Below are 21,936 nucleotides of genomic sequence, written 5' to 3'. Positions count from 1 at the left end.
GGATTTTTCATTAACTTTTGATGATGGTATGCGATTAATTAGATAGGTGGCTGTCAAAACACACTCACCCCAAAAATGCAAAGGTAAATTAGATTCAAAACATAAGGCCCTTGCAACTTCAAGAAGATGGCAATGTTTATGTTCCACTATGCCATTTTGTTGTGGGCCACACAACTATGTTGATGAGTGGTGCTTGTTTTTGTAAAAAAATCTTTCATTTTATATGAAAAAAATTCTATCTCATTATCCATTCACAAACATTTAATTTGACAATCAAACTGTGAAAAAAATTTTGATAAGATGTAATGTTTCATATTTATGTCTCATTAAGAAAATCCAAGTGGCACGAGAGTAATAATCTATAATGCTAAGAAAATCATGTGCATCAGAAATAGTAGATTGAACATAAGGGCTCAAAATATCACAATGAATTAAATAAAAAGGATGCATAGTAGATATTTCACTTAAACCAAATTTAAGTCGAGTTTGTTTTGCTCGATGGCAAGCATCACATACATAGTCATTATTCAAGTCAAAGTTTAAATCTAAATAATTGTTCACTAGCTTTAAGCAAAAATGTGAAATGTGATCTAATTTTTTTTGCCAAAATTCATGAGAAGAAACAGCAATGCATGCTTGAACACATGGTGATGTTGTTGAAGAAACAGCAAGGCAAGCTTGAACACATGGTGATGTTTTCCATTTGGTAATGTTATGGGAACATTGCATGATTTTAGTATTAATAGAGCAAACATTACCTCCATGGACTACATTACCTGCAAAGTTGATATTGGTCGGCTGGTTTTTCACCAAGGACAGCAATTTGTAATATTCTTCAAGTGTAAATGCTGGAGCAAAACCCTTAGTATCTATCCTCCACAACCTAGACCCCCAACACTATCAAAGGAGTCGATTTAGCATTTGGTGTACTGTTCCTTTGAGACACATTAGCTGCAATTGGTGGTTAAAATTAGGATCATATAATCAATGCCCTGAAGGGTACCCAATGAGTTTGAAACACTTTTCTTTAATGTGTCCAATTCCTCAACAGTGGCTACAAACAGGTCTATTTTGTCGTCCTCCTTTATTCCTATAAAATCCACCATAGTCAGCATCATGACTTGGTTTGTTTAACATGCTCACTTTGTTTGACTGCCAAGACTACAGTCCCTCCATTAGCTGAACCAGAAAACCATGTCTCACGCTGTTTTTCTTCTTGGAGGACCATTGCATAAACTTTGTTGACATTGTGAACGGGATCAAGAAGTAAAATATGGCCTCTAACAGCATTATAAGAATCATATAGACCCATTAAAAATTGGATAACAGGTTCCCTTTGGAGTTGTTCCGGAATGATTTCATGGCCCCACAAGAACACATGGGGATGAGAGAATATGAACTGAGCACGTCCTAAGGAGCTTTTAATTTAGTATAATATAATGCAACGGTCATAGTATCTTGTTGTAGACGACTGATAGCACTCTGGATTTGATAGATCCGAGGCGCGAGACTTTGAGTAAATCATTCTCGCAAATCTTCCCAGACCTCTCTACAATATCTTTGTTAACTGAATTTAAGATCCAAGATAATATCATATTATTAGACCGAACCCATAGATGATAGTTCAGATCATCCTTTTCTGGTTTCTTAATAGAACCATCAATGAAACCAATTTTGTTTTTTGTTGAGAGAGCCATCAACATTGTTGTACTCCACGTCCCATAATTTTTCCCATTAAAATGTTGCGAGACCAAGACATTCCCAGGATTGTCTGAATGGTGAATAAAAAAAGGGTTAGACATCACCTAGGACAAATCTGCGCTGCTGGGATCAAGATGAACAACATCATTTGCCTTTCGTCTATCATTGTTCTCATAAGCTCCACGGTCTGCCATTGTCCTCATTGCTCTAATACCATGTGAATAGCTTTACTCATGAAAAGAATGATACGATAAAGGTGAACAAGAAAGAAATATTGTCGATTGAAAGGCTATCACTTTATTTGCCCAACATCAAGACATTATATGCAGTAACTTTACAACAGTAAGGAGCGAGCTCTCCTTACTGAGTAAAGCTATTCAGTCTCCATATGATTTAGGGTAATACAGTCTCTTATATGGAAAATCAATTTTTAGAAGCTCCAGTGACCAAGCAGGAAATTAAAGATGCTGTTTTCAGCCTCGACCGGGACAGTGCAGCAGGTCCAGACGGGTTTCCCAACTATTTCTTTCAAGACATGTGGGCAGTGGTTGGAGATGATACATGTAAGGCTGTCACCTCTTTCTTTAATTCAGGTAGACTGTGTAAGGAGGTAAATCACACCAATATCATGCTCCTTGCTAAATTTCAGGGCGCAGAAAGAATTGATGACTTTAGGCCAATTGCCCTTTGCAACACGGTATATAAAATCATATCAAAAGTAATGGTTGCCTGCATGCAAAGTATCTTAGCACGAATCATTGATCCATCCCAAAGGGCTTTTTTGAAGAATCGAATGATCCACGACCAGCTTCTTCTTGCACAAGATATCATGGACTGGTGTATGAATGGTAAACAACGAGTTGCTTGCCTCAAATTGGACCTCTCTAAAGCTTATGACCGCATCTCCTGGGACTTCCTTCAGAAGAGTATGCAATGTCTTGGTTTCAGTCAGGATTGGATATCCAAGCTAATGACCACTGTGAGAACCACATCATATTCCTTACTGATCAATGGTCATGAAGGGAGACGTTTTGGTAGTAAAAGAGGAGTCAGACAAGGGGATCCTCTATCCCCCTACCTTTTCATTATGGCAATGGAAATGGTTTCAAGAGGTTGGAAAAATCAAGTGATGCACACTAAGATCGCCCTCCCGAGAGTTCCTAGAGCGATGGAGAAAATCAGCTCCATCATGTTTGCTGACGATGTTCTGATCTTTTGCAAAGCCACCAATCACTCTTTACAAAGAATAAAATTTTTCTTTGTGGAGATGGAAAGCACTTTAGGCTTAAAGATCAACCCCTCCAAATCTAAAATTATTTTTTGTAATGTTCACGAGAGTGACCAACCTAGCTTGGCAGCAATTCTTAACTGAGAAATTACCAATTAACCCCTAAAGTATCTTTGTCTCCCCCTCCTCTCAGGGTGCCTAACAGAGGAAATTTGTAGAGATTTGACTAATAAATTTGACAAAAAACTTTCAAGCTGGAAAATGACCTCCCTTTCCTATAGTGGCAGGCTTTGTCTCAACAAGCACAACCTTCAATCTCTACCTGTCTTTTGGATGCAATCAGTGCGTCTACCTAGAGCAGTCATCCAAAAATTGGAAGCTTCAATGGCCAGATTCCTATGGGCTGATAATCCAATTGGTACTCATAAATATAGATGGAAGGCTTGGAGCACTCTCTGTAGGCCTAAAGAAGAAGGCGGAGTAGGTCTCAAGAAGTTGGAGGCAATGAATGTTTCCCTTCTCGCGAAAAGGGTCTGCCAGCTTGTCAATACCAACTCCCTTACGTGGAATTGGTGTAAGAATAGATATTTGGGATCAGTCAAGAGCCTGTGGTCCCTTAAAAGACCATGGACTGGTTCTTACTTTTGGAAAAGTCTAGGTTGGGCTTGGACAAAGATCGAAGACAAGATTGCTTGGACAATCGAAGATGGCCAATCTGCCTTATTTTGGCTGGACAAGTGGAGAGATGTTTTGCTCAAAAACTGTATTCAAGCTAGGACTTCCACCTCAATGTTGCTATGGCTCGAAACAAATATCTGCAGCAGACGATCAACATTCCTCTTGCCATGACTCAGGTTAGTGAAATCACCTTGACTGACAATAGGGACTCGCTTGGGTGGAAATCCGATCCCAACATGAAGTTGTCATCTACTATGTTCTATGAAGCTCTCAGACACAAAGCTAATAAGGAGCCCTGGCGTAAATTAATTTGGAACAACACTGCTCCCCCAAGGGCTTGTTGGTTCGTCTACATGGCATGCGACAATAGGCTACCTACCTTGGACCGTATTCAGCGAAGAGGAATCACTCTAGTTAACAGATGTGCCTTATGTCGCAAAGCCCAGGAATCCAACCGCCATCTCCTCATTCAATGTGACCAGGCCCGTAAAATTTGGCAATGGATAATTAAGAAGTTTGGAAAGTCTAGAGTGCCCTGGCAGGATATAAAACAGGAGCTCCAAATCTGGATGAATAATCATTTCAAGCACCATTGGATGACCAAATGTTGGTCTATCACCTTTCATATAGTTTGCTGGCAGCTTTGGGCGGTCAGGAATATGGCCTACCATGAAGGATGGGTTGCGAATGGGGCTCAGTCCCTTTACCACATCATTTGGCAGAAATGCAAAGAGGCCTATAAAGCCTTTCAATGGAATGACATGGATATAAATCTGGTTGAACTTTGGGGGAGCCATGGTCTCATTTGTTCAAATGTAGTGGAAGATGTAGGCATCTTAGATAAGTTGTATATCATCACTCTCATCATTAAATACAAAAGAATTGTGGTTGGGTGCCTACAAGACTGAGATGCTAACATTAAAGGCGCTTTGTCCCTAGAAGCAAGTTATGGTGTAGATGATGCAGAATTTAACATACTCAATTGGGGGGAAACTGTGCACTCCACCAGCCCGATCCCCCTTGCCATCCATTCCAACAACAAATGATGGATCAGACGCCTTAAGTCTATTATTGAAGGTAGAAGGAACTGGCCTGAGAAATGGCGCTTTTTATCTAAACACAGTGGCCACTGGAGGCTCAAAGATGATACAATTCCCTTCAACATTGGCTCTCTGGTAAGGGACTGCTCCGACTCTTTTGACAGATACTCTACTAGTTGATCATCTTATATGCTCAATTTTGTTTTTTTGGTGAGGCTTTTTTAGCCTGGTTTTGTATTACTTGTGAGGGGTTGCTGTGTTAGCAGCTCTGGTTTTTTGACGTCTCTACTTACCGGTTGATGCATGGCATCCTTGTCAATCTTGTATATCTTTTTTTTCATGTACATATTATACCTTCTCAATAAATGGTGGGGAGCCTACCTCCCAACGTATTCATTGGAAGGAGCGAGCCCTCCTTTCCTCACATGGAAAGTTTTATAAATAAATGAGTTTGATATTTGAGGCAAGTTGAAGGTGAGACTTTGAGATGAACGTTGAAATGGGCATTGAGATGAATGGCCCTCTTACGGAAAGGTGGCATTGGCAGCGGATGAGCAGGTGGCGATGGACCTAATCTTGTGCATTTGTTTCCTTTAACACTTCTCCTTACTTTGCAACTCAATTTTAATAGAAACCTAAGATTTTTGAGTTTCAAATTGTCGTCTTTAACACCGTTCTCATGAGAATGCTACACAATCATGAGGGGAGACACCTTTGATTCCCCTGGTTCAGCCACTTGCGTGAAGCATCTATGAATCAGTAGAACACCATGTGAATGACGATCCATATTATATATATGGAAGAGAATTTGATGTGAATGTGCGAGTTTAGATGGCTGAAGATGATGAGATTTCCATGGAAATGGCTCCAAAGGTACATTTAAAATATTTTCTCCTAATGTTCATGCACAATATGCTTGGTAAGAAATCCACCATTTGGAGTGAAAGAAGTGATTGAGGAAAAAGTCCAACTTCATTCGGCGTGTAAGAAGAATAAAAAATGGTGAAAACAGTAATGGGAATAAACATGCATGAACATACATAAATTTGCTGCTAGAACCTATCAACTTTAGTTAAAATTGAGATCTAAATTTAAGGTCTATGATTTCCAAAAGATTTCTAATGAGAGATATTACGTTTAGAAAGAAAGATGAAGTGAAATTGCAATTTAAAATCAAATAAGATCCATCTCGTATTGAGAAAGCAAGGTTTAATCAATTATTATAGGAGATTCCTCAATTTCCAAAAGTTTTGTTTAAGCATTCTCAAGTCAACCCCCCATTTCATGGTCTTGCAACACAAACATATAAACCCAAATTGGCAAAACATGACATCCTATCAATCAGTAAATTAAATTGTTCTCGTATTGAAATTTTACATTCTAACGTCCCACTAGCCAGTAAAATCAGAAAAGAGAAATGGAGTTTCTAGTATTTTTTTTCAGCACTGCTAGATTCTACTTATGAAGGCAATAGAGGATCTCATAATTGCCGTAACGAAATAATAGAATGAGATAGATCATCACAATCAACACCAACATCATATACAACCATGATAATGTTTTATCATCATATTTACTTCTATTCCCACTCACATGAAGTCAAGGTTGAACCCTAAAATCATAGTCTAGATTAGGCCAAAAAGGCGCATCACATTAACAGAAAGAGATGTACTGATGATGAGTGAATCAGTTAATTCTTTTGCAGTTGCTCCAGTTCCTGTGCTGATCTTGGATCACAAACACAAAGGGAAATTAACCCCTTTTTTATTATTAAGGTACAGCAAGTCATTCAACAAATAAGTATGTCCTTGCTTGCTTACAATAATCACCATCTTCGCACACAGAGAATTGAAAACCTGATTTGAAGTGTTGGAATGCCAGAAAAGGCAACATAAATTCATGGATGTTCTTCAGCCTTCATACAGCTGAAAATTTGCCCAAATGTCCTGTCCCAACTCAATAATGCCTTGGCCATTTTCTCAGTCAGAAGCAAGTTGGATAATAGGTGAAAACAAATCCAACTTAACGTGATGGTAATTGATTTTGTCTGTTGTATCATGGTTGAGCATTAGCTTCACTACAACTTAAAGATATTTTTTATGGTTTCTTGTTATTTTTTCATTTATTTTACATTTTCCTAATTTTTAGGACTTTTTACTTTCTAACAAAGTTGCCAGACTTTTTCTCGAGACTTTCAGCTTTGCTCCAAAAAAAAAAACCCAATAAAAGCCTCGCTGTTTAAAAACCCCTTGATAATATTTGTGACAATATTTATCATTTTGCTCAGTTTATGTTACCAATACCCTCAATAAGACCTATTATTCCTGTTTGTTTGGCGTCCCAAGTTCCCAATGCTTCAACCTGGGACTCGGTTGGGCAGGCCAACCGATCTTTCTTGTCTCCTTCCTGAATCTCAAAAACTGTAAGGACTATTGAGGATATTATGGATGATGAGCCATGACTGTACCTGATAAAATATATTATTATTAACATTTTTATATTATTATTAATATTTTATAATAAATATTTTTAATTTTTTATTAAAATTAGATTAGACCGGACTGGTCCCCGGTCATCAAAATTGGAGCTCGGGTTGCCCAGGCCTGACTCTGAATCGGGCCGGGTCAATGCCCAGCTCTACTGATTTCTATTTTCCAACTTGCTCCTAGCAAAAGAAAATCAGAGAACAACTAAGTATCAAAAAAATTCGGGGCATGTGTCTCAAGAGGCAGCTTTGTGCCACCGGTATTATTTTACAAAACAGGAGCACGAACAGTTTGCACCTCGACAGTCTAACTACTTGATGAAATCAGATCAGCCCTTTGAAACTTGGAAGGATCTTTGAATCACATGAACGAAAAGAAAAATATATCTCAAACTTATGTTTTATCATTTTATCCGACAATCCAGAAAAGTAGTTTGAAGCTTGGTTACAAAATAACATTCGTAAGTACTTTATATTATGTACCGAATCTCCGATTGTGTAATCTGAAGTCTGGACGTGTGAGAACCTTTTGGTCCCCTGCATTTGTCTATGTGAAACAGCCGGACATAGTCGGTTGATGTGATATCCGAAATCCCCTGGGCTGAGACCGGGAGGACTGGACTCGAGACCAGACTCGGTCCAGAAGAAGCCGATGGCTGAATATCAGGAACATTAGTCCCGTATTGCCTTCTATGCTTTTTTTTTTAGTCTTTATATTGAGAATTTGCAAATTCACTATCGTCTCTTCGGAGACATCTGATAAAATTGGAACGATACAGAGAAGATTAGCATGGCCCCTGCGCAAGGATGACACGCACAAATCGAGAAATGGTCCAAATTTTTTTTGTTCTTCTTCCTCTTTCCTTTCTTGTGCTCATTGCCATCGCTTCTTCTTCCATCGATCTATTTTTTGGTTTCCTTTTTCCTTTCTTGTGTTCGTGGCCATCGATCTATTTGTTGGGTGGCAGAAGGCGCGTACCTTTCTCCACTTTGATATTTTGGTTTTCCGAGATGATTACTAATCATCTTTAACCGATGGTATTCGCTTTCTTTCCACCTCCCCCCTTGCACAGGGCGATGCTGTTCATTGATGCACTTTCCTCGACGAATCTCGGTGTTGCTTGTGTTAGATTGTTCTTAGTTTGTGGGGAGTTTGATATTTTGGTTTTCTGCGATGATTACTAATCGTCCTTAATCGATGGTATTCGCTTTCTTTCCACCTCCCCCCTTACACAGGACGATGCTGTTCATTGATGCACCTTCCTCGATGAATCTCGGTGTTGCTTGTGTTAGATTGTTCTTAGTTTGTGGGGAGTTTGATATTTTGGTTTTCTGCGATGATTACTAATCATCCTTAATCGATGGTATTCGCTTTCTTTCCACCTCCCCCCTTACACAGGACGATGCTGTTCATTGATGCACCTTCCTCGATGAATCTCGGTGTTGCTTGTGTTAGATTGTTCTTAGTTTGTGGGGAGTCTTCGATCCGCCATTGTTCCTGACCGGTTGTTTCATATATATGATCTGGGACTGGAATTCGGTCCCTTCGATTGGTATTTTAGTTTTTTGTTCTTCTCTAATCTTTTGGATGGATGAAAACATCAAGTAAGATGAGGGAAAAAAAACAGGGCGAAGGGGAAGGACTTCAATCTGTTCACTACCCTTGAAGAAAAAGGCATCAAACTTCTACTTGACTTCTCTATCATCACTAGTAGCAACCCTTTTGTTTCCGTGCTTGGTAGAGGTGTTGGTCAACATCACAAGCGGTGAGCTACTTACGTCCTTGAACGAATATATGGTTCTTTTTTGCTGTTTGGAATACTCATTTTCAAAGAAACCTCCACTGCTTTAGATGTTACTTTCTGCAGCCTGTTACTCTTCTTCATGAGGTTTTGGTTATTTAGTTCTTAAATGATGGCATAGTTCCAAGCTTGGAGCGGCTTTTCTTTTGTTCTTATATTAATTGGTACAATCTTCTTGACAAAGTGTAAGATAATCAGATCATCTGGAATTTAAATACTACCAGATATAAGAGTTCATGCCTTCAGATTACACAAGTTATAGTCTTTGGTGGTCGTTCGGGAGATTGGTTTTGTATATTTCAATCGAGAATTTAGTGTACTGTAGTTTTAGATGCTGTTATCATTACTTTTCATTGGGTGTTGATAATCCTGCTTTAAGGAAAGCATGATGATTGCAAAGGATTCAGAAAGTTTGTTTCAAAGATGCAACCGACTTCCTCCAGTTTGAGCATTTCTGATTCTTTGGTGCTACACGCGTTGTCCCCTTCTTAGAGGTGTCATGCTTCCACTTGAATAAGTGCAGTGCTACCATTAAGGCTAGCAGGAGATGTATTTACATATTGAAATAAGGTATGCTGCTTCACTTTTACCTTCATATCCATTAAGCCCCAACTTTCAAATGACTTTCTACTGTTGACTGTTCCCTAATGCTTCTCGATTTTCATCCGGCAAGGCATCTGGCAAAACATTTTCCTCTTGCTTTTGCAACCATGCGCTGGATTCTTGCATGCTGAAGCCCTTTTCCATTTTGATAGCAAATAAGAGTTCAAAGGAGGAAAAAAGAAAAAACTCGCAGATAGATTAAAGTTGGGGCATCAAGAAGCTCATATTTTGTTGAAACCCTTTTGGAAAGAATTATTGCCTACCAACAACTCCATTATACTTGGCTTGCTAGATATATATATATATATATTTGTCAGAGTGTCTGTCATGCCAACTCCAGGCTTCCTAACTCTGTTTTACAATTTTAAGATGCCTTGAGATAGTTTCTTGAAGAAAATTCTCCTAATCCTCTTCTTTCAAAACTTGGTGGATATCACCAGTTGGATATCCACAAGGACAGAAGGAGCAGATTCATGGTTCAAAGTACTGGCATCGCAATGTGCTGGTCTACTTGATGTTGTTTGAAGATGGTAGTCTTTGTGGAATTTGGAACTGTACATGGCACGATAGCTATGTTATAACGTGAATGTTGTTGAACTTGGTATCTTGAAACTGTTCTCTCGCTGCAGCTACAGTGGACTAGTGTGTTGTTGTCACCATGATATGCAGTGGATGGTAGTGACCTTTACATGTTTGAAATTACCCGTAGACAGTACCTTCTCGAGATTACATAATAGGATAATCCTAAAGACATGCTCAGTTTGAGACCACGATGTGCCACAAAGGTGAATCAGATTTATTTCATGGTGCTTCTTCTAAGTGCATGATGCATCCTTAAGTTTTTCATTCGAAAGACATACTGATTGAAAAAAGGTGCACAGTTTCCAGATGATCCAAGCAGACCAGACATTTATTTTCTGTTTCTCCTTTTATTGTGGTTTTGCAGACTTCCTTCAGGTTTTTCCCTGTACTGCAGCTTTGGTTTGTCTCCTTTCTTATGGGATGATGTGAACCCTTCTCTTTTCATACTCCATTCTATCTTTTCAAAACTTATTCAATTCATGTTCACAATAGGATTTACGCTACTTGCAAAATTCACAATGATCAGTGCTAAATCATGAAGATCTGATTGTTCCCTCATTTGATTTGAAGCAGTTGTGGCAGAGAAGTTTTAAATCCTGCTCAAGGCTATGTCAGTGGCATGATAAACTATAATTCAGAAATTGATGTTCTGTGACTATTGTACTGAGTAGGTTATATATAAACCAAATCTACTCAGATGCTAATTTTTGTTAAATCAGTTAGGTCTTCATGTTCTAAAAGGCTTGCTAATTCTCTAAAAGAATTTCATAACTTTTCATTGATGCCTATCTCAAGATTCTTGCAGTCTCAAGGATCTGTCTTACCATATGCCAAAACAAAAGGGAAGTAATGTTTTCATTCTAATTGCGGATGATAAATAAATACAGTGAAAGGTGAAATGAAACTACATGAAAGGAGGAGGATGAACAACTTACTCACAGATGCAACAATGTACTCTACCTGGGGAATTTGTCAGGCCAGATCTTGAACAGCTAAATAGAGCAGAGGTCAAGCTAGAAATGGATCTGGTCACCAGATTAGGCCCAATTGCAGGTACCCGCTGACATGGACATCATATCCCATACCGAATGGAATTGACCACAAGAAACTGAACTCATTGGTAGTCTAATAATTCTGTCTCCTTTGCGTGATGTCAGCATGCATATTCGAAGTATCTGATCTTGGAATGCCCCTTCGAAGGATCCGTCCAAAAAAATCTTCCAGGTGAGATTTGAGTCAGATCTTGGTTTAACTGGGACCATCTAATGTTTTAGCCAGGTCCTGCTCTGGCAGTTTCCATGTTCAGCTAGTTCAAAGACCCTTTTTTCACATCCACTTGGACTCATATTTAATTGAAGCGAAATTTGTTTGAGGTGATTTCTTTAGATTCATATGCAAAACTTGGTATATGTTTGAGGTTTTCCCTGTTGAAGTATAATTAAATTTCCAATTACATCAGAAAAGAATCCTCATGGAGGTACCAGGGATCCTAAGCGGTAATGGATATGATTCTTCTACTCAAATAATTAGCAATGGGATTCAAGTTCCACATTCTTCGGTTCGGTTTAGCACATGACACAGTAATCTTCTATTGTTGTCTGTGGTGCAGTACATGGTTTCCCATGTACATGCAGCACTAGATCAGCTGCCAACAAACTGCACCGGCACCTCACTCTCTCATGTCATGCACATGCAATAACCTTTTGATGAGGATTTCACATGGCAACTCCCCGCTAATTGGTAGTTTCTTGCCTTCGAGGAAACCATAAAGCCATACAGTAACGACAGAAAGAGGGAATGGAAGGAGAACGTCATGGTCAAAAGCCCGCATGTGTATCTAAAACGGCGCACATGAAAGAAGATGGATCCAAAAAAAATAAAAAAGAGATGGCACCAAGCGACGATAATACCTTACAGACTTTTATAAGCAAAGAAGTTAAGGCCTTCTGGTAAGTTCAGGGTAGATCAAACGCCTAAATGCTTTTCTTTTTTTAATCCAAAGTGGGAACTCTGGTACAGTGATGCATGGTCCGATCTAAGTAGGTACGACGGATTGGACTTTATGATGAAGAAAAAGAATTAAACCAACACAAAGAAAGCTGACGGCCTCCATGTGGACTCATGATATGCTATGCAGCTAAGGTTCGTCTTGGAATGATCCTCAACGTGCTCCTCTGTTTCCATCTGTCAAATCCACCACTTGCCGTTAAAAAAGCTTGTTACACCTGCACCAGGGCCGGCTTCAAGCCATCAACTGTCAAATTTCCATGGTTTCAGACATAAGTCTTGCTTCGGTAGCCAATGGCTAAACCGGGGTTCTCACCATCTGGTACGCATTTACCCGCCGATACATATTCACTTACAAAACTGGTACGATCGTGACCGATACGAGACTTGAAGCATTTAAACATTATATTAATAACTAATAATAAAAACAAAAATTGAACAGTAGCTGGATAGAGGCCTTCTTTAGCGTCAAACAGAATGCTATATTTATTGATTAAAAATCTAAAAAATCCCGTGTTCTGCTCCTTCTGCAGAAACAAAGGATAAGCTGAGCCCGAGTTCCCGCACGTCAACGATACCCCGTGAACAAGATTAAAATTCTCAGCTCTTTGAACTCGGGAAGAAATCGTGAACGTGATTGTTCGCAACGCCTTTGTGGTCGGGAGGAAAATTTCCAGTCCTTCTTTACTTTCTTTTTTCTTCCGAAGATAGAAGAGGAGAGTGTGAGGCGCTCAAAAGATTACGTGCAGGATAAAAAACAAAGGATGTAACAATAACAGATCCAATTTTTTGCCAACAGAGCAGTGGATATGATGGATCCAGCATCGACCAAGAAGGCTAGCAAGGATACTTCTCTTTTGGCACAAGAACTACAAACATCCTTACAGCAACACAAACACGCAAACAGAGGCATACAGCTCCATTAGAAGAAGACAGATACAGTGTGAAATTCAATGTAATCAGTCAAGTTCAGAGGTACTGCTCATGTATCCTTGCTCTGTTTTCCTCCCACCACAACCGCGCGTGCATTTCTCCAAATCTCTCTCGACTGCAGAATTTCAAAATGAAAATTGTAAAAAGCAGTCAAAATTTCAAAAAAAACAAAAACAAAAAGACAAAACTACACATGCAACGTTTCCAGGAATAGCAAAAAAAGGCTGCTTGACCATATCCTCATCTCAAGGGTCAAGGTTTTGTAGCCACATCCCAAGGTTCGTTACCCTTTTCTTTTCAAAATTGAGTGTTGAAGAGAGGATTTTTGATAAAAAAAGTTCTTTTGATATGATGCCGCCACAACCGGCATCATTACCAGGGGTTGACATATAGCTGCTTTCTTTTCTCTTCCCAACACTGATGTTCATGATTGGTTGCTAAAGTGTTACTACTCATGCAGGCTATTCCTGCCATCCACCTAAGGGACAGAGACCTAGTAACAAACCATCCATGGCTGTTTCATGAATGTCTCAAAAAGTGCAGGTTAAGGGCCCCGAGGAAAAAGAAGATCACGTAGTCCAAGGAAGTGGTCCAGGTCTATCTGTGCTGCAATTGAAGCACCATTAATCTGCATACTCACTGAGACCCACACTACTGGCATATACCCCACGGCTTGTCCACGGATGGGTGAATTGGTCATGAATGGTCTAATGCCATTGAAACCAAAAAAGAAAAAACTGTACTCATGGAGTGGAAAGTAAAACAAGGAGCATGGCTGCATGGGACAGAGTACCTGAACCTAACTCTTCTTAGCTCCCTGGTCCCATCAGGCAACAACCTGATGGTGATGTAAACACCAGGCTCGTCCTGCTCAACCCACTCCGTTTCCTGGTCACTGGCGTTGCTGACAGAGACAGATAGCTCCCCGGAGCGATCAGCTTCTTCTCTAGAAGAACTTGTTCTGGATGCATCCATGGAAGAAGTTTCCGTTTTGGCACTGATACTTGAGAGGTTGGGAGTAGAAACAAGTCCAGAATCATAACGACGTGACTGAGCTGCTTGGTGATCCATAGAATCAGATGAAGAATAACCCATTCCAAGAGGCCTCTGGAAATTCCGTGGCGCCCTTTCTCTATTGAGAGGAGGAGTTATCGGACTACCTTCGGCTGATTCAATCTTCTGACTCTGTTTATACAAATTAAGCATCTCAGTATGCAGTTGACATAGCCCTCTGAAATTTCAAAATTTAAAATTTAATATACAAATTTCTTAGAAACACCACTTATCCCTATAAAAACTTTGATAAAATAATACCGGTTCACTTATTTTTTTGTGAAAGTAGTTTTGCCCACCCTACATAGAACTTCTGGCTCGGCTGCAGGGTAGGAAAGAGATTTCATGTGCAATCAAGAGGGTCCACAACTTGTTCCTCCCAGAAAAGGACTACACAGAAAAGTAGCTCAGATATTCATCGAAGTTTTGAATTAGGTAATACTGCAAACATGAAAGAACAATCCAATCGATTGAGTTAGAGATCAACTGTCGAAGCTTTTCGTGTAGCTCAACTTCCTGCAACATAATTGCACAAGCTGTCTGGTCCTACCGCCGAAACCTAGAACCTTGGCCATGCATTTTTAAAAAGCAAAATGCACACACAGGTGGTCCACATCACAAACATGCCACGTGAGATCTTTCAAAATTGTTGGTCCCAACTTTAGCGGGGAAGAAGGAAGGTCCCATAAATCCTGACTGAATGCGACCTGTGTTTTAGGTTTGAAAGGGAAAGATGCATCCAGACTCTCAAGAGCTTCACTGAAATGCCTCAGAATTTGAAAGCAAAAAAGAGGCATCGAATCTCAAATGAAAAGAAAAGAAGCAGCTTAACAAATTTTTGCTGCATTTGTGCATCGAGATTAAAGAAGGATGCCAAATTACCTCATCCTCTGATCTGGGTGGTGTTGGAAGCGGGAAGGCTTGCCTGTTGAATCTCTGGACATTGTAGAGTTCCATCACCTTGTCGTAGTTCTCAGCCCACCATCGTTGTGCTTGCCATTTATTGAACATCTCTCGACTAGAAACAAGAGGGAAGTAGAAAACAGCCCATAAATTCAGAGTTCAAAAGGGAAGCATATACTAAGCGTACAAAGTCTATGTCAAGGATTATGTATATACAGAAAAGAGTCAAGTTTTTTATGTTTTCATGTATGCCTATTTTCTTCGCATTTTTTTGCGTGCATACCAAATTTACAAATAAATCTGGATATTTTACGGACAATTTAAGTTAGCACATGTACCATTTACCAAAGAGAATTTAGTGTGAGCTGGACAATTTAAGTTAGCACATGTAGCATTTACCAAAGAGAATTTAGTGTGAGCTGCAAATGCAGGCAGCACACGTGCAACAAACAGTCGTTAATGGAATCTCACTGCCTAGGTACAGGAGAAAGGAAAATATGGTAACCAAAAAGAACAACAGACAGTCCTCTTCTTCTATTTTCTCTGTTGCTTTGCTTTTTTCCTCTTTAACAAAAGACGCTAAACAGTGGCCGGAATAGGCTTCACACGGATTGCATGTGGTTTACGCTTAGCATCTAAGGTTCCATATTAAAAAATGAGCTGCTACTGTCGCCGAAGGCCTTTCAGTACTTCCACGAAGCAAGCTCTTGAAAAAGGCAAAAGGAAACCCTATTTCTAACAAAAATCATGCTTACCCGCCAATGCTTTCATTCATATCCAAAAATTATTTTTTCTCCTAAAGGATCAGTGAATAAGAAAATTAACCGTGGTTATGCTCTCTCGGAAATGTTTTATAATCAACGGAGTAAAAAAATGGAGAGACTTCCTCGCACTGGACATCCTGATTGCTATTTAAGAATCATCGATGCCTGATCAAAATGCGGATTTTGGGGGTGCACAACCATATACATATGTCCTCGATGAGCAAGGGATGCCAAGGACAGCACAACCCCACTCTGGACCGGCTCAATATTAGAGCACAACTTTAAAAAGCAGAGCGAGTGCACTATATACAAATGGGAGAAAAGGAGAGAAAAGGACACGCCGTTTGAATTGAACACCCGGATTTCAGGGGTTGGAAAGCAAAAGCTAAACACAGATGCAGAAGATAACAAAAAGAAGCAAATGACGCATTTCTTAAAATTGCCCAATACGAAAAAAAAAAAAACAGGAGAGAGAGATTGTGGAAGGGAGGCCAGAGATTCCGGTTCACGTGAGAGTATCGGATCGGAGGGGTGTTACCTGAACTGAATACGCTTGAGATCATTGCCGCCCTGTGGGAGAGAGAGGAACGTGATAAGGACACCCGGTTCGACCTGGGCCACCCATTCCTTGGGCTCTTCCTCCATGAACAGCACCTCCCGTATTGAGCCCGGAAGCGAATCGACCCTCGGTGTGGCCTCCCCGCTAGAAAGGCCGACTGCGCCGCAGCCTCGGAGTCGCGGAGTAGAGCAGGCGCTGCCCGCACGGTGGTACGAGTAGTTGAAGCCCTCCGAGATGCCATCCGAATCAGCGTAATTGTGATGGCCTTTGCCGTATCGGTCCGACGCTGAGCACGGCTTGCAGTGCCTGTACGCACCGGAGACTTTCAAAGCCATGTCCTTTATCTGCAAAACCCCAGGTAAAGAAGAGTTAAGAAATTCCCCAAAAACGACAGGGAAAAACCCTAAAATTCTGCGTGCCCAGAGGACTGAAAAGGAGGAAAACCCTAATTCCGAAACGAGAATCTTAGAGAAGACGACGCCTGGAAAATTTTCTTGAAAGTACCAAACTGCCCTACAGCTTAGGGGATTCGATAGTCTTAATCGTCTCAGTCCCGCATGTCCTACAAGTGGGTGTCATTTGCTTTGTGGAAGACGACACTTGTGTCATTTTCATCAAATCTAGGAGCTCAGTCCATTGTTTTACTGCAAGGAAGCGAGTTTCCTCTTTCATTTTGTGCTAACTCGCTTCTGAAGAAAGACGAGAACCAGAAAAGGATGTAAAGAAATTGAAGCTCGTCCAGAGTACAATGCTCATAAAAACCCAAGAAAATGACAGATGAGAAAAGCAATTCATCTATGCTATTCACAAATAATTTGTCTTTCTTCTATGAAACAAAAGTGAAAATTCATATCAGAGGCTTCAACCATTTCTTCCCACAGCAAGAGAGAGAGAGAGAGAGAGAGAGAGAGAAGGGGTGGGGATAGAAGAAGAGAAGACGATACTAACCTGAGCCGTGAGAGTCTTGACGGCCTCCTTTGTTCTAGGTGTGCCGGAATCGTCAACGTCGTCCCCGTCCCCACCCACTCCCCTCAGAGATCCATCCAGGTGCTTCGTGCACGCTATGCATGTCAGCATTTTTCTTTCTCTTTTCCCTCTTACTTCCTTTCTACTTCGCTCGGAAAACCCGACAACACAATCGCCGGAAAAGAGAAATTGTTCAACCTCCTAGTCCTCACAGAGCACAGACAGCACAATCGCCGGAAACGAGAAATTGTTCGACCTCCGAGTCCTCATAGAGCACAGAAAGCCAGAAAACTCGCTCGCTCAGTCTCTCTCTCTCTCTGGAATGAATTTCCACAAAACTAAAAAAATGCTAAAAGCAAAACGAAGAAACGAGAAAAAAGGAAGGTCCGCCCTCCGCCTCGAAGTTCAGTCCGTCTTCGTCGCTCAACTTCGTCTGAATCGAATTCCGAAACAAAACCCAAAAAAGAAAGAAGGAAAAAAAAAATTAAAAAGCAAAACACATTTAATATTACATAAATTTTTCGATCAGAGTTTCAGAAGCAGCACCAGAAGATCACTCGCCTCGACGCGCTTTTGCTTTTCCACCGCCCATTCGAAAAAATTTCACCCTCACGAACAAAAGAACTCACCACAACACTCACCGAGGAGGCGAGGACTGATCAGAAGAAGAAGAAGAAAGGAAGCGCAGAAAAGGAAAAAATGTTTCCTTTTTCTGCTCCAAACGATTCAGATCTCGTCTTAAATTCTGCCGAAAAGACGTTCCGCAGCGGCGATTTGGAAAGTTTTTGCTCGAAATGGAATGGAGAAGAGAGAGAAGGAGAATTTCTAGGGATTCGAGGAACGCAAACGGAAAGAGCAGGCACGATCCCGCCGGTGAAGCTTCCCGGCCGGCGAATCAACGGCTTTCGAGATCTCTTCCCCGCCCCTGAGCACCCTCGAGACTGCCGACTCTCACGGCCCTCGGCCTTTATGGCGGACAATAAGAAATTGAATTAAAAGCGACGAAAGCGAAAATTTGTCCGTTAATTTTTTTTTGACCTTTACCGGTTACCGGGCGCTCACGTGGTATCCGTACGGACGTCACCGTCGCGGGGCGGCGAAAATGACCGGCTGGCCCGGTAGTGAGCAGGGGCCCCTGGCCCCAGCAGGGCTCGGAGTGAGCGCGGCCTCCCCCTTCCCGAGGGCTTCTCTTGATTTCTCTGCGAAATTTCATAGTTACCCCCCAATGTCAGAGCAGCGGTTCGCAAAGGTGAGGGTATTATGGTAATTTAGGATTTAGGGTATAATGGTAATTGTGGCTCAAAATTCACACCCACCTGGTAATTCGATGGCTCTCACGGACCGCTTTTGTCTGCACGACGCGTAATTTTTCGCACGCGGCGATTTAGGGTCAAGGACGAAAAGGGAGTCATATTTACGATGACCAAACTGTCCTTTTAACCACGCTGGGCGCCGGCTCAACTCGCTCTACCAACCTTTCCATAAAATTATGAATATACAATCTTCAAAGAAAATAATAGTTGATGTGTAAGTACTTATAAATAAACATATTCAAAATGATTCACAAAAGCTGTATAAATGTGCAACTTCCATGCTTATCTCGTATGCAAGTGCTCCAATATTTGATTCATTTAAAATGCTTTTAGTTGAGCAATAATAACGGATATTGAATTATAACATGGGCGTGAATTTGAATATCATGATGGTTGAAAATTAAATTCAAAATTACATGTCAAAAAAATTAGTTCCTTTCACTTTGAATATATAATAAGTAAAAGCATGTTAAATTTTAAGTTTGTCTTTTATAGATTTAACAAGTTAACTGATACTTTATCTATTGAATTCAAATGCGAACAAGGAAAGGTCATATTCAAATTCAAAATGTTGATTTCATAATTAAAATTCAATTTATATGATTATATCTAAATCTAAATCCAAATTTTCAACCGAATCTAATCAATTTTTAAAATGCAAGAGCATTAGATATAAGATATTTACTTAACATTAATTTTGATTACAAATCTTAATCTTATTAAACATTTATGTACATGTGATTTCAATATGATTTTTTTATCAGATATTAAATGTTTTTTCGTATGAACTTTTTACAACAATTTGATCGGGTATCCGAGCCAAGAGCCGGCTTCGCCTCCCCTTTACTGCCTTGCTTGTCAAATTAAGCACCAAATTTATGGTCGAGGGTGGTGAAATAGACAACAGTAGACACGCCTTTCAATCATATATCCAACGTACCATGCTGTCGGCCCATCATGAAGACTGGGGGTACTACCGTCATTTATCTGTTACAAAAGACCTAGTCATCCTAAGAACTTTACTCTGCAGGATAACGACAGGGCGGATCGAGGGGCATTAGGAAATAAATGAATGGGATAGGGGCTTCTAGGAAATAATAAAAACAAGAATGCCGAACGTGCCGGTGCAAGTAAATGCGGAGTCGGGATATTATCGGGTGAAATTTGGATGGGATGACTCGATGTGACAAACAATGAACTTTTTTTTTTTTTTCTTGCAGTGTTAAATTATAGTTTTAAAATTTTAATAAAAGTTGAAATAAAAAATTTTAAATTTTAGATATATATATATATAGTAAAGTAAAAAATTTTAAATAATTAAAGTTTTTAAAATACGAGGAGGGGTTAAAGCCCCTACCGTGATCCCAAGCTGTTTAATTTAGTTGGTTGGGTGGGCGGATTTGAAAAAAGATTGATCATCGATTTGATTTTTATAAACACTATTATTCAAAAATATGATGGGTGTCGCGCTTTTCACTTAAGCTTCATTTCAACCCTTCATTGATCCAGGAATATGGAAGATCTTTGCTTGAAATCAAGAGTTTTAGATCCCAATATCTGGTTTCACCTGGAATATGGAATATGAGATCCAAGGTAAGGGAAGCGTCAATAACGAAAACCAATTTAAAGCTAACATCTAGAAATCGTATCCGCCATTTCCTGACCCGCTAAGACAGCTTGGGAGTTGGAGAAGATTAACACAAACACTTTAATTTGATTTATTCCTTCCTTGCTCCCCTCTCCTTCTTTCTTTTCTTTCCTCCTTTTCCACTGCGCAAGTAAAGCATGTAACTTTTTTTTTTTTTGTCTTTCTTTCTTTCTTTTCGAACATGCATCATGAAATTAATGGGATTGTTTTTTCTATTGGGATGAGGTCCCCAGAAATTAGTTGCGTTTGATAGCCAATTTTGAAATTTAATAATAAATGAAAAGGTTGGGGGTTGCAGTCTGTGGAGCTGGCAGCGCGGTGCTTGCTTTCGTAATAATGGTTGCTAATTAATTGTGCTTTATTCAAGAACAGATTTTTCTCCGGATATTGTTGGAAGAAGAAGCGGAAGCAAGGGCGGACTGTCTAAGAGGGTTTTAGGAGTTGTTTTAACGCCACTCGTAGTGTTTATGCTCCGGGGTTCCAAATTTATATATATATATATATATTTTTGTACACGTTCTGAATACCTGCACACGTGCGTATGCGTGTTTATGTGTGAGCTAGGGAATTTTATATGCTCAGGAGCTCCAAATTTTTAACTTTTTTGTTGTACATGTTCTGCATGCTTGCACATGTATGTGTGTGTTTTAGTGTGTGGGGGAGAAGATTTTTGGTTATGAAATTTTAAATTTTTAAAGGACACTAACATGTTTATGAGAAAATTTTTCTTTTAAGACTTTTGGGTTCATATAGGCAATTGCCCACACGGCTATGAGATTGGGGTTGAAGTTGGGAACATTTGAAAGTTTGAATATATATATATTATATATATATATATATATATATATATATATATATATATATATATATATATATATATATATATATATATATATATATATATAGAGAGAGAGAGAGAGAGAGCCGAAGGTTTAAATTTTAGTTTGTGAATTATTGGAGAAGTCAGCGGCAGCTAAACGGCTTCGGTTTTCTTTTTAAATTTCTTTGGAAGAGGATTTTATTTATTTAATGCAGACAGTCAACGATAATGGTTTTGAAAAACTTTAGAATGGAGTTTCAAAATCCATCATGTTCTAGCTTATTAGAACTGGATTGCTCTTGTGACTTGTTCATGCATTTCAATTTGAAGTTGCATAATTTGGAAGGGAAAAAAAAAAGATCATCCATTATACATTTAAAAAATAGGACTTAACTGACAAGATTGGGCCCCTTGCCCCCCTCTCAGATTTTAACAACTTTAAAAAAATTTAGTTTAATATATATATAAATTTTAAAAAAAAAAAATCTATTTTGGCTCCTGTTCAGATTTTGAAACTAAAATCAGCACAGGATTGAGAGAAATGAGGTATTGGATCCCACTTCCCAATCCAGACATAGAACCTGGATCCATGTCCGGCCTGCTTTGATCACAACTTATATATGAAATCCGAATAGTTGATCCATTCGTTGTTTTTGTTCCTCCCCGAACCTCAAACAGGTGGGATTGGTTCTGGAAATTAATGATCAAAATGGGAAGTTACCAGCCCAGACCCGAACCCATGTTCACAAAACGGTTGTCTAATTAATTAAACAGGTTATGACTTTGCATCCGACTCATCCTTTCTTTTTTCCGTCTTTTTTTTTTTTTAATTAAGACTCGGACCTGTCCTT

At 39.7% G+C, this 21,936-nt stretch overlaps 1 protein-coding gene, 1 long non-coding RNA gene and 1 other non-coding gene across 4 annotated transcripts; 2 read left to right on the top strand and 1 right to left on the bottom strand.

Moving 5' to 3' along the window:
* The first annotated feature begins 7,872 nt into the window (after positions 1-7,872).
* On the top strand, positions 7,873-7,975 carry LOC116263475 (U6 spliceosomal RNA). Its single transcript, XR_004174680.1, has one exon. It is a non-coding gene; the product is annotated as a U6 spliceosomal RNA (small nuclear RNA).
* Positions 7,976-11,044: 3,069 nt separating this feature from the next.
* Positions 11,045-11,491, top strand: LOC126410494 (uncharacterized). The gene is made up of 2 exons (XR_007574558.1): positions 11,045-11,172; positions 11,277-11,491. It is a non-coding gene; the product is annotated as an uncharacterized LOC126410494 (long non-coding RNA).
* A 1,358-nt stretch (positions 11,492-12,849) lies between these two features.
* Positions 12,850-18,263, bottom strand: LOC116263013 (protein Brevis radix-like 2). 2 transcript variants are annotated; one of them, XM_031642577.2, is made up of 6 exons: positions 17,851-18,263; positions 17,287-17,737; positions 16,318-16,682; positions 14,995-15,130; positions 13,853-14,244; positions 12,850-13,174 (listed from the first exon to the last, which is right to left on the bottom strand). In XM_031642577.2, the coding sequence occupies exons 2-6, from the start codon at positions 17,413-17,415 to the stop codon at positions 13,096-13,098; spliced, it is 1,101 nt and encodes a 366-aa protein (XP_031498437.1). In that variant the 5' UTR covers positions 17,416-17,737; positions 17,851-18,263; the 3' UTR covers positions 12,850-13,095. The 2 variants fall into 2 exon arrangements, with proteins under 2 accessions (XP_031498437.1, XP_031498436.1); XM_031642576.2 differs by having other exon boundaries at positions 17,287-18,263.
* Positions 18,264-21,936: the final 3,673 nt, after the last annotated feature.

Source organism: Nymphaea colorata, chromosome 10 (genome assembly GCF_008831285.2).
Source record: "Nymphaea colorata isolate Beijing-Zhang1983 chromosome 10, ASM883128v2, whole genome shotgun sequence".
Taxonomy (NCBI): Eukaryota; Viridiplantae; Streptophyta; class Magnoliopsida; order Nymphaeales; family Nymphaeaceae; genus Nymphaea; species Nymphaea colorata.
This window is presented reverse-complemented; position numbering and strand designations above follow the sequence as displayed.

What these genes read in the sequence shown, in the direction of transcription:
- LOC116263013 (XM_031642576.2), bottom strand. Translation starts at nt 17,415, where the DNA reads ATGCTGACATGCATAGCGTGCACGAAGCACCTGGATGGATCTCTGAGG. An exon ending in TCAAGACTCTCACGGCTCAG is followed by an intron (nt 16,683 to 17,286) that starts GTTAGTATCGTC and finishes GGGGTTTTGCAG; the next exon opens with ATAAAGGACATGGCTTTGAA. An exon ending in CTAAGAAGAGTTAGGTTCAG is followed by an intron (nt 13,175 to 13,852) that starts GTACTCTGTCCC and finishes GAAATTCTGCAG; the next exon opens with TCGAGAGAGATTTGGAGAAA.